The 13,113-nt window shown below is 53.4% G+C and overlaps 1 protein-coding gene across 1 annotated transcript in view; it reads right to left on the bottom strand.

Moving 5' to 3' along the window:
• prune (prune exopolyphosphatase) overlaps positions 1–13,113 on the bottom strand; it is a 28,580-nt gene that overhangs the window by 13,063 nt on the left and 2,404 nt on the right. The window contains exons 2-5 of the mRNA XM_079240720.1: positions 7,330–7,437; positions 7,049–7,251; positions 5,291–5,475; positions 1,934–2,092 (exon numbers count right to left, since the gene is read on the bottom strand). Of these exons, the coding sequence (XP_079096846.1) occupies positions 1,934–2,092; positions 5,291–5,475; positions 7,049–7,251; positions 7,330–7,437 (655 nt within the window). The remainder of the gene's footprint in view (positions 1–1,933; positions 2,093–5,290; positions 5,476–7,048; positions 7,252–7,329; positions 7,438–13,113) is intronic.

Here is a 13,113-nt window from a genome sequence, read left to right on the forward strand (position 1 = left end):
GCGTGGTGCTAACCCTACATCTGAGTGGTCTAATGGACGGCGTGGTGCTAACCCTACATCTGAGTGGTCTAAGGGATGGCGTGGTGCTAACCCTACATCTGAGTGGTCTAAGGGATGGCGTGGTGCTAACCCTACATCTGAGTGGTCTAATGGACGGCGTGGTGCTAACCCTACATCTGAGTGGTCTAAGGGATGGCGTGGTGCTAACCCTACATCTGAGTGGTCTAAGGGATGGCGTGGTGCTAACCCTACATCTGAGTGGTCTAAGGGACGGCGCGGTGCTAACCCTACATCTGAGTGGTCTAATGGACGGCGTGGTGCTAACCCTACATCTGAGTGGTCTAAGGGACGGCGTGGTGCTAACCCTACATCTGAGTGGTCTAAGGGATGGCGTGGTGCTAACCCTACATCTGAGTGGTCTAATGGACGGCGTGGTGCTAACCCTACATCTGAGTGGTCTAAGGGATGGCGTGGTGCTAACCCTACATCTGAGTGGTCTAAGGGATGGCGTGGTGCTAACCCTACATCTGAGTGGTCTAAGGGATGGCGTGGTGCTAACCCTACATCTGAGTGGTCTAAGGGACGGCGCGGTGCTAACCCTACATCTGAGTGGTCTAAGGGACGGCGCGGGTGCTAACCCTACATCTGAGTGGTCTAAGGGACGGCCCGGTGCTAACCCTACATCTGAGTGGTCTAAGGGACGGCGTGGTGCTAACCCTACATCTGAGTGGTCTAAGGGACGGCGCGGTGCTAACCCTATATCTGAGTGGTCTAAGGGACGGCCCGGGGCCTAACCCTACATCTGAGTGGTCTAAGGGACGGCCCGGTGCTAACCCTATATCTGAGTGGTCTAAGGGACGGCGTGGTGCTAACCCTATATCTGAGTGGTCTAAGGGACGGCGTGGTGCTAACCCTATATCTGAGTGGTCTAAGGGACGGCGCGGTGCTAACCCTACATCTGAGTGGTCTAAGGGACGGCGCGGTGCTAACCCTACATCTGAGTGGTCTAAGGGACGGCGTGGTGCTAACCCTACATCTGAGTGGTCTAAGGGACGGCCCGGTGCTAACCCTACATCTGAGTGGTCTAAGGGACGGCGTGGTGCTAACCCTACATCTGAGTGGTCTAATGGACGGCGTGGTGCTAACCCTACATCTGAGTGGTCTAAGGGACGGCGCGGTGCTAACCCTACATCTGAGTGGTCTAAGGGACGGCGCGGTGCTAACCCTACATCTGAGTGGTCTAAGGGACGGCGCGGTGCTAACCCTACATCTGAGTGGTCTAAGGGACGGCGCGGTGCTAACCCTACATCTGAGTGGTCTAAGGGACGGCGTGGTGCTAACCCTACATCTGAGTGGTCTAAGGGACGGCGCGGTGCTAACCCTACATCTGAGTGGTCTAAGGGACGGCCCGGTGCTAACCCTATATCTGAGTGGTCTAAGGGACGGCGTGGTGCTAACCCTACATCTGAGTGGTCTAAGGGACGGCGCGGTGCTAACCCTACATCTGAGTGGTCTAAGGGACGGCCCGGTGCTAACCCTATATCTGAGTGGTCTAAGGGACGGCCCGGTGCTAACCCTACATCTGAGTGGTCTAAGGGACGGCGCGGTGCTAACCCTACATCTGAGTGGTCTAAGGGACGGCGCGGTGCTAACCCTACATCTGAGTGGTCTAAGGGACGGCGCGGTGCTAACCCTACATCTGAGTGGTCTAAGGGACGGCGCGGTGCTAACCCTACATCTGAGTGGTCTAAGGGACGGCGCGGTGCTAACCCTACATCTGAGTGGTCTAAGGGACGGCATGGCCTGAACGAAACCTGATTGTGGAGCAAATCATGGACAGATGTAGAGAATCAGAAGGAATCTCTGTAAGAGAATGACAAGGCTGGATGTTGCTGGAAGCAGATTCTCTACTGGAAACGGTACACAGACTCACCTGAGACGTCAAACTTGGCATTCTGCAGCGCCTGGAACAGAGCGCCTCTTGGTGGCAGAGCGGGGAACCTGCTCTCCAGCGCCGCAGCGTACTGGCTGTCCTTAGGGGTCACTTTACCTGCAGCGGGAGCCATGTTGACGCAGTCCAGGACCACGGTGGCTGCACACACACACACACACACACACACACACACACACACACACACACACACACACACACACATGCACCATTACACAGTCAGTAATCAATATGCTGCAAACACAACAAGCAGTTCAGTCAGTAATAATGCAAAGACTGCAGGAGGGCCGACTGCCCAGCCCCCCCAACTTCCTGGTTACATGATCCCTTAGGAAAAGGATCCAGAAGGGGGAAAATCTGCATTACTACAGTTCTACTGGTCAGCTACTGGTCAGCTACTGGTCAGGTACTGGTCAGCTACTGGTCAGCTACTGGTCAGCTACTGGTCAGGAATTGGTCAGGTACTGGTCAGCTACTGGTCAGGAATTGGTCAGGTACTGGTCAGGTACTGGTCAGGTATTGGTCAGGTACTGGTCAGCTACTGGTCAGCTACTGGTCAGGTACTGGTCAGCTACTGGTCAGGAATTGGTCAGGTACTGGTCAGGTACTGGTCAGGTATTGGTCAGGTACTGGTCAGGTACTGGTCAGGTATTGATCAGCTACTGGTCAGCTACTGGTCAGGTACTGGTCAGCTACTGGTCAGCTACTGGTCAGGAATTGGTCAGGTACTGGTCAGCTACTGGTCAGGAATTGGTCAGGTACTGGTCAGGTACTGGTCAGGTATTGGTCAGGTACTGGTCAGCTACTGGTCAGGAATTGGTCAGGTACTGGTCAGCTACTGGTCAGGTATTGGTCAGGTACTGGTCAGCTACTGGTCAGCTACTGGTCAGGTACTGGTCAGGAATTGGTCAGGTACTGGTCAGGTACTGGTCAGGTATTGATCAGCTACTGGTCAGGTATTGATCAGGTATTGGTCAGGTACTGGTCAGGAATTGGTCAGGTACTGGTCAGGTATTGGTCAGGTATTGATCAGCTACTGGTCAGGTATTGATCAGGTATTGGTCAGGTACTGGTCAGCTACTGGTCAGGAATTGGTCAGGTACTGGTCAGCTACTGGTCAGGTATTGGTCAGGTACTGGTCAGCTACTGGTCAGCTACTGGTCAGGTACTGGTCAGGAATTGGTCAGGTACTGGTCAGGTACTGGTCAGGTATTGATCAGCTACTGGTCAGGTACTGGTCAGGTATTGATCAGCTACTGGTCAGGTACTGATCAGGTACTGGTCAGCTACTGGTCAGCTACTGGTCAGGTACTGGTCAGGAATTGGTCAGGTATTGATCAGCTACTGGTCAGGTACTGGTCAGGTACTGGTCAGGTATTGGTCAGGTACTGGTCAGCTACTGGTCAGGAATTGGTCAGGTACTGGTCAGGTACTGGTCAGGTATTGGTCAGGTACTGGTCAGGAATTGGTCAGGTACTGGTCAGCTACTGGTCAGGTATTGGTCAGGTACTGGTCAGGTATTGATCAGCTACTGGTCAGCTACTGGTCAGGTATTGATCAGCTACTGGTCAGGTACTGGTCAGGTATTGGTCAGGTACTGGTCAGCTACTGGTCAGGTATTGGTCAGGTACTGGTCAGCTACTGGTCAGGTACTGGTCAGGTACTGGTCAGGTATTGGTCAGGTATTGATCAGCTACTGGTCAGGTATTGATCAGGTATTGGTCAGGTACTGGTCAGGTATTGGTCAGGTACTGGTCAGCTACTGGTCAGGTATTGGTCAGGTACTGGTCAGGTACTGGTCAGGTATTGGTCAGGTACTGGTCAGTTACTGGTCAGGTATTGGTCAGGTACTGGTCAGGTACTGGTCAGGTATTGGTCAGGTACTGGTCAGGTATTGGTCAGGTACTGGTCAGCTACTGGTCAGGTATTGGTCAGGTACTGGTCAGGTACTGGTCAGGTATTGGTCAGGTACTGGTCAGTTACTGGTCAGGTATTGGTCAGGTACTGGTCAGGTACTGGTCAGGTATTGGTCAGGTACTGGTCAGTTACTGGTCAGGTATTGGTCAGGTACTGGTCAGCTACTGGTCAGGTATTGGTCAGGTACTGGTCAGGTACTGGTCAGGTATTGGTCAGGTATTGGTCAGCTACTGGTCAGGTATTGGTCAGGTATTGATCAGCTACTGGTCAGGTACTGGTCAGCTACTGGTCAGGTATTGGTCAGGTACTGGTCAGGTACTGGTCAGGTATTGGTCAGGTACTGGTCAGCTACTGGTCAGGTATTGGTCAGGTACTGGTCAGGTACTGGTCAGGTATTGGTCAGGTACTGGTCAGTTACTGGTCAGGTATTGGTCAGCTACTGGTCAGCTACTGGTCAGGTATTGGTCAGCTACTGGTCAGGTACTGGTCAGCTACTGGTCAGGTATTGGTCAGGTATTGGTCAGGTACTGGTCAGGTATTGGTCAGGTATTGGTCAGGTACTGGTCAGGTACTGGTCAGGTATTGGTCAGCTACTGGTCAGGTATTGGTCAGGTACTGGTCAGGTATTGGTCAGGTATTGGTCAGGTACTGGTCAGGTACTGGTCAGCTACTGGTCAGGTATTGGTCAGGTATTGGTCAGGTACTGGTCAGGTATTGGTCAGGTATTGGTCAGGTACTGGTCAGGTATTGGTCAGGTATTGGTCAGGTACTGGTCAGGTACTGGTCAGGTATTGGTCAGCTACTGGTCAGGTATTGGTCAGGTATTGGTCAGGTACTGGTCAGGTATTGGTCAGGTACTGGTCAGGTACTGGTCAGGTATTGGTCAGCTACTGGTCAGGTACTGGTCAGGTATTGGTCAGCTACTGGTCAGGTATTGGTCAGGTATTGGTCAGGTATTGGTCAGGTACTGGTCAGGTATTGGTCAGGTATTGGTCAGCTACTGGTCAGGTACTGGTCAGGTATTGGTCAGGTACTGGTCAGGTACTGGTCAGGTATTGATCAGGTATTGGTCAGGTACTGGTCAGGTACTGGTCAGGTATTGATCAGGTATTGGTCAGGTACTGGTCAGGTATTGGTCAGGTACTGGTCAGGTATTGGTCAGGTATTGGTCAGCTACTGGTCAGGTACTGGTCAGGTACTGGTCAGGTACTGGTCAGGTATTGGTCAGGTATTGGTCAGGTACTGGTCAGGTATTGGTCAGGTATTGGTCAGGTACTGGTCAGGTATTGATCAGGTATTGGTCAGGTACTGGTCAGGTATTGGTCAGGTATTGGTCAGCTACTGGTCAGGTACTGGTCAGGTACTGGTCAGGTATTGGTCAGGTATTGGTCAGGTATTGGTCAGCTACTGATGGAAACGTACCATAGAGCATCTGAGCCAGCTGCTGGTCCAGGATCTGTGGAGCTTTCTGGAGGATGCGTTCGGTTATCAAGGTAGCACAGGATCCTACTGTCTCCACGGTAACAGGACATGAAGGGGAGGGCAGCCTCTCCAGCAGGTGGTGGTCGATCACCTCCACCACAGTCGCCTCCAGGTCTCCATCGGACCTGCAGAGGACCGAAAGTGAGTTCACAGAGCAGGTAGTGGTCAGGTATCAACTCACCGAGTTCAGATCATTACACATACATGCAGAGAGACGCCTGGAAAGTCAGGAAACTCCAGGACACCTGTCAGGCCAGTTACCTGGAAAGTCAGGAAACTCCAGGACACCTGTCAGGCCAGTTACCTGGAAAGTCAGGAAACTCCAGGACACCTGTCAGGCCAGTTACCTGGAAAGTCAGGAAACTCCAGGACACCTGTCAGGCCAGTTACCTGGAAAGTCAGGAAACTCCGGGACACCTGTCAGGCCAGTTACCTGGAAAGTCAGGAAACTCCAGGACACCTGTCAAGCCAGTTACCTGGAAAGTCAGGAAACTCCAGGACACCTGTCAGGCCAGTTACCTGGAAAGTCAGGAAACTCCAGGACACCTGTCAGGCCAGTTACCTGGAAAGTCAGGAAACTCCAGGACACCTGTCAGGCCAGTTACCTGGAAAGTCAGGAAACTCCGGGACACCTGTCAGGCCAGTTACCTGGAAAGTCAGGAAACTCCAGGACACCTGTCAAGCCAGTTACCTGGAAAGTCAGGAAACTCCAGGACACCTGTCAGGCCAGTTACCTGGAAAGTCAGGAAACTCCAGGACACCTGTCAGGCCAGTTACCTGGAAAGTCAGGAAACTCCAGGACACCTGTCAGGCCAGTTACCTGGAAAGTCAGGAAACTCCAGGACACCTGTCAGGCCAGTTACCTGGAAAGTCAGGAAACTCCAGGACACCTGTCAGGCCAGTTACCTGGAAAGTCAGGAAACTCCAGGACACCTGTCAGGCCAGTTACCTGGAAAGTCAGGAAACTCCAGGACACCTGTCAGGCCAGTTACCTGGAAAGTCAGGAAACTCCAGGACACCTGTCAGGCCAGTTACCTGGAAAGTCAGGAAACTCCAGGACACCTGTCAAGCCAGTTACCTGGAAAGTCAGGAAACTCCAGGACACCTGTCAGGCCAGTTACCTGGAAAGTCAGGAAACTCCAGGACACCTGTCAGGCCAGTTACCTGGAAAGTCAGGAAACTCCAGGACACCTGTCAGGCCAGTTACCTGGAAAGTCAGGAAACTCCAGGACACCTCCTCACAACCAAATTAACAAACGATGTTCCCTACACCCCTCCCTGTCCGATGCAGTTCTGACCAAAACCTAGACAATCCATAAACCCTGTCCCACGTCCGGCGGGACGGGAGATCTGGATTTGTCCTGCTGTCCTCTGTGCTGGTGCAGGATTCCCCCAGACACCTCGCTGGTGACATCACGGAGGCTCCACCCATCTCTTATATGTTCAGAACCAGCAGCACACTGGTCTTCAACCAGTCCAAACATAATTCCACTTCACTGGTTTCCAGTTGCAGAGCATCAGATTCAGAGCTCTGCTTCGGGTTTCCTAAACAATAAGTCAAACGTCTCCCGTCTACCTTCACTCCTTCATCCAGACCTACACTCCCTCTCCACAGCTTCGCTTTACCAGTGGAAGAACCTAACGGAAGAACGGAACAGAACTAAAAGGAGCCTTCGGGTCACCTGTCAGGTAAGTTACCTGGGCAGAACGTTGTGGTCGACCAGCGTGAGCCGCAGACGGCCGGCTCGCTGCAAGGCCCGGAGGTCCAGCTGGTCCCTGAACAGAAGCAGGTCTGGAGACAAGCCAGCCTGACGCAGCAGGAAGATGTTGTCTGAACGCAGGACCAGGTCTGACTGGTGGATATTTAGCAGTGGTAGAACGAGCATCTCCCCTTGAGTCGTCTGAGAGAGAGAGAGAGAGAGAGCGTCACGGCCTAACCATGCTGACCCCCCCACCAGATGCTGACTGCAGCTTCTCACCTTGAACAGGAAGTAAGCGAAGGCCAGAGTGCACACCATGGAGTCCAGGTCACAGGCCTCATTCCCAAGTACAACATGAAAACCTGGGCCTTGTGGATCAATGCCCCCCTGTAGAGACAAAAACACCAGGCTCATAACAACCTGGAACTGCCTGGAAAAGCCTGGAGTTACCTGCAACGTACCTAGAGTCACCTGCAACATGCCTAGAGTCACCTGCAACATGCCTAGAGTCACCTGCAACATGCCTAGAGTCACCTGCAACATGCCTACAGTCACCTGCAACATGCCTACAGTCACCTGCAACATGCCTAGAGTCACCTGCAACATGCCTAGAGTCACCTGCAACATGCCTACAGTCACCTGCAACGTGCCTAGAGTCACCTGCAACATGCCTAGAGTCACCTGCAACATGCCTACAGTCACCTGCAACGTGCCTAGAGTCACCTGCAACATGCCTGGAGTCACCTGCAACATGCCTACAGTCACCTGCAACATGCCTACAGTCACCTGCAACATGCCTACAGTCACCTGCAACATGCCTACAGTCACCTGCAACATGCCTCGACTCACCTGCAACATGCCTAGAGTCACCTGCAACATGCCTAGAGTCACCTGCAACATGCCTGGAGTCCCCTGCAACATGCCTACAGTCACCTGCAACATGCCTACAGTCACCTGCAACATGCCTACAGTCACCTGCAACATGCCTACAGTCACCTGCAACGTGCCTGGAGTCACCTGCAACATGCCTACAGTCACCTGCAACGTGCCTGGAGTCCCCTGCAACGTGCCTAGAGTCACCTGCAACGTGCCTAGAGTCACCCGCAACGTGCCTCGAGTCACCTGCAACATGCCTAGAGTCACCTGCAACATGCCTGGAGTCACCTGCAACATGCCTACAGTCACCTGCAACATGCCTGGAGTCACCTGCAACGTGCCTGGAGTCACTTGCAACGTGCCTAGAGTCACTTGCAACATGCCTACAGTCACCTGCAACATGCCTGGAGTCACCTGCAACGTGCCTGGAGTCACTTGCAACGTGCCTAGAGTCACTTGCAACGTGCCTACAGTCACCTGCAACATGCCTGGAGTCACCTGCAACATGCCTGGAGTCACCTGCAACATGCCTGGAGTCACCTGCAACATGCCTGGAGTCACCTGCAACATGCCTGGAGTCACCTGCAACATGCCTGTAGTCACCTGCAACGTGCCTAGAGTCACCTGCAACGTGCCTGGAGTCACTTGCAACGTGCCTAGAGTCACCTGCAACGTGCCTAGAGTCACCTGCAACGTGCCTAGAGTCACCTGCAACATGCCTGGAGTCCCCTGCAACATGCCTGGAGTCACCTGCAACATGCCTGGAGTCACCTGCAACATGCCTCGAGTCACCTGCAACGTGCCTCGAGTCACCTGCAACATGCCTCGAGTCACCTGCAACATGCCTACAGTCACCTGCAACATGCCTCGAGTCACCTGCAACGTGCCTCGAGTCACCTGCAACATGCCTGGAGTCACCTGCAACATGCCTAGAGTCACCTGCAACGTGCCTGGAGTCACTTGCAACGTGCCTAGAGTCACCTGCAACGTGCCTAGAGTCACCTGCAACATGCCTCGAGTCACCTGCAACATGCCTGGAGTCACCTGCAACATGCCTGGAGTCCCCTGCAACATGCCTGGAGTCACCTGCAACATGCCTACAGTCACCTGCAACATGCCTACAGTCACCTGCAACATGCCTACAGTCACCTGCAACATGCCTGGAGTCACCTGCAACATGCCTGGAGTCACCTGCAACATGCCTGGAGTCCCCTGCAACATGCCTGGAGTCACCTGCAACATGCCTAGAGTCACCTGCAACATGCCTACAGTCACCTGCAACATGCCTGGAGTCACCTGCAACATGCCTGGAGTCACCTGCAACATGCCTACAGTCACCTGCAACATGCCTACAGTCACCTGCAACATGCCTGGAGTCACCTGCAACATGCCTAGAGTCACCTGCAACATGCCTACAGTCACCTGCAACATGCCTACAGTCACCTGCAACATGCCTAGAGTCACCTGCAACATGCCTGGAGTCACCTGCAACATGCCTACAGTCACCTGCAACATGCCTACAGTCACCTGCAACGTGCCTCGAGTCACCTGCAACATGCCTCGAGTCACCTGCAACATGCCTCGAGTCACCTGCAACGTGCCTAGAGTCACCTGCAACATGCCTCGAGTCACCTGCAACATGCCTCGAGTCACCTGCAACATGCCTCCAGTCACCTGCAACATGCCTCCAGTCACCTGCAACATGCCTAGAGTCACCTGCAACATGCCTCGAGTCACCTGCAACGTGCCTCGAGTCACCTGCAACATGCCTCCAGTCACCTGCAACATGCCTCCAGTCACCTGCAACATGCCTAGAGTCACCTGCAACATGCCTACAGTCACCTGCAACATGCCTCGAGTCACCTGCAACATGCCTAGAGTCACCTGCAACATGCCTAGAGTCACCTGCAACATGCCTAGAGTCACCTGCAACATGCCTAGAGTCACCTGCAACATGCCTAGAGTCACCTGCAACATGCCTGGAGTCACCTGCAACATGCCTAGAGTCACCTGCAACATGCCTACAGTCACCTGCAACATGCCTACAGTCACCTGCAACATGCCTAGAGTCACCTGCAACATGCCTGGAGTCACCTGCAACGTGCCTAGAGTCACCTGCAACGTGCCTAGAGTCACCTGCAACGTGCCTACAGTCACCTGCAACATGCCTACAGTCACCTGCAACATGCCTGGAGTCACCTGCAACATGCCTACAGTCACCTGCAACATGCCTACAGTCACCTGCAACATGCCTCGACTCACCTGCAACATGCCTAGAGTCACCTGCAACATGCCTAGAGTCACCTGCAACATGCCTGGAGTCCCCTGCAACATGCCTACAGTCACCTGCAACATGCCTACAGTCACCTGCAACATGCCTACAGTCACCTGCAACATGCCTGGAGTCACCTGCAACATGCCTACAGTCACCTGCAACGTGCCTGGAGTCACCTGCAACATGCCTACAGTCACCTGCAACGTGCCTGGAGTCCCCTGCAACGTGCCTAGAGTCACCTGCAACGTGCCTAGAGTCACCCGCAACATGCCTCGAGTCACCTGCAACATGCCTACAGTCACCTGCAACATGCCTAGAGTCACCTGCAACATGCCTGGAGTCACCTGCAACATGCCTACAGTCACCTGCAACATGCCTGGAGTCACCTGCAACATGCCTGGAGTCACCTGCAACGTGCCTGGAGTCACTTGCAACATGCCTGGAGTCACCTGCAACGTGCCTCGAGTCACCTGCAACGTGCCTCGAGTCACCTGCAACGTGCCTGGAGTCACCTGCAACGTGCCTGGAGTCACCTGCAACGTGCCTCGAGTCACCTGCAACGTGCCTCGAGTCACCCGCAACATGCCTAGAGTCACCTGCAACGTGCCTCGAGTCACCCGCAACATGCCTGGAGTCACCTGCAACATGCCTGGAGTCACCTGCAACATGCCTGGAGTCACCTGCAACATGCCTACAGTCACCTGCAACATGCCTCGAGTCACCTGCAACGTGCCTAGAGTCACCTGCAACATGCCTCGAGTCACCTGCAACATGCCTGGAGTCACCTGCAACATGCCTGGAGTCCCCTGCAACATGCCTGGAGTCACCTGCAACATGCCTACAGTCACCTGCAACATGCCTAGAGTCACCTGCAACATGCCTACAGTCACCTGCAACATGCCTGGAGTCACCTGCAACATGCCTGGAGTCCCCTGCAACATGCCTGGAGTCACCTGCAACATGCCTCGAGTCACCTGCAACATGCCTGGAGTTACCTGCAACGTACCTAGAGTCACCTGCAACATGCCTAGAGTCACCTGCAACATGCCTAGAGTCACCTGCAACATGCCTACAGTCACCTGCAACATGCCTACAGTCACCTGCAACATGCCTGGAGTCACCTGCAACATGCCTAGAGTCACCTGCAACATGCCTACAGTCACCTGCAACATGCCTGGAGTCACCTGCAACATGCCTACAGTCACCTGCAACATGCCTACAGTCACCTGCAACATGCCTGGAGTCACCTGCAACATGCTTACAGTCACCTGCAACGTGCCTAGAGTCACCTGCAACGTGCCTGGAGTCACCTGCAACGTGCCTGGAGTCCCCTGCAACATGCCTGGAGTCACTTGCAACATGCCTAGAGTCACCTGCAACATGCCTACAGTCACCTGCAACGTGCCTCGAGTCACCCGCAACATGCCTAGAGTCACCTGCAACATGCCTACAGTCACCTGCAACATGCCTCGAGTCACCTGCAACGTGCCTAGAGTCACCTGCAACATGCCTCGAGTCACCTGCAACATGCCTGGAGTCACCTGCAACATGCCTACAGTCACCTGCAACATGCCTCGAGTCACCTGCAACGTGCCTAGAGTCACCTGCAACATGCCTCGAGTCACCTGCAACATGCCTCGAGTCACCTGCAACATGCCTGGAGTCCCCTGCAACATGCCTGGAGTCACCTGCAACATGCCTACAGTCACCTGCAACATGCCTAGAGTCACCTGCAACATGCCTACAGTCACCTGCAACATGCCTAGAGTCACCTGCAACATGCCTACAGTCACCTGCAACATGCCTGGAGTCACCTGCAACATGCCTGGAGTCCCCTGCAACATGCCTGGAGTCCCCTGCAACATGCCTGGAGTCACCTGCAACATGCCTCGAGTCACCTGCAACATGCCTGGAGTTACCTGCAACGTACCTAGAGTCACCTGCAACATGCCTAGAGTCACCTGCAACATGCCTGGAGTCACCTGCAACATGCCTAGAGTCACCTGCAACATGCCTACAGTCACCTGCAACATGCCTACAGTCACCTGCAACATGCCTACAGTCACCTGCAACATGCCTACAGTCACCTGCAACATGCCTGGAGTCACCTGCAACATGCCTACAGTCACCTGCAACATGCCTACAGTCACCTGCAACATGCCTAGAGTCACCTGCAACATGCCTACAGTCACCTGCAACATGCCTACAGTCACCTGCAACATGCCTGGAGTCACCTGCAACATGCCTGGAGTCACCTGCAACATGCCTGGAGTCACCTGCAACATGCCTCGAGTCACCTGCAACATGCCTACAGTCACCTGCAACATACCTAGAGTCACCTGCAACGTGCCTCGAGTCACCCGCAACATGCCTCGAGTCACAATATTACAGAGATGCTAACAAAATACTACAGGGATACTACAGGAATAATACAGTTAAACTGTGGAGATACTACAGGGATACTACAGAAATACTACAGGGATACTGTGAATATACTACAGAGATACTACAGGGATACTGCAGAGATGCTACAAAGATACTACATCGATACTACATCGATACTACATGGATACTACAGGGATACTACAGGGATGCTACAGGGATAAAACAGAAATACTACAGGGATGCTACAAGGATACTACATATATACTACGAGATACTACGGAGATGCTACAGGGATACTATATGGATACTACAGGGATACAGCAGGGATACTACAGAAATACTGCAGATATGCTACAGGAATACTACGGGGATACTACAGAGATATTACATAGATACTACAGGGATACAACAGGAACTGCAGATATACTACAGAAATACAATTTTTCCTACTTAACTTTATTTGTATAGCGCCACTTCACAACAATGTTGTCACAGGGTACTTTACATACACAAATCAACATCATTTC

This window comes from Telmatherina bonti (assembly GCF_933228915.1).
Source record: "Telmatherina bonti genome assembly, chromosome: 5".
NCBI classification, from domain to species: Eukaryota; Metazoa; Chordata; class Actinopteri; order Atheriniformes; family Telmatherinidae; genus Telmatherina; species Telmatherina bonti.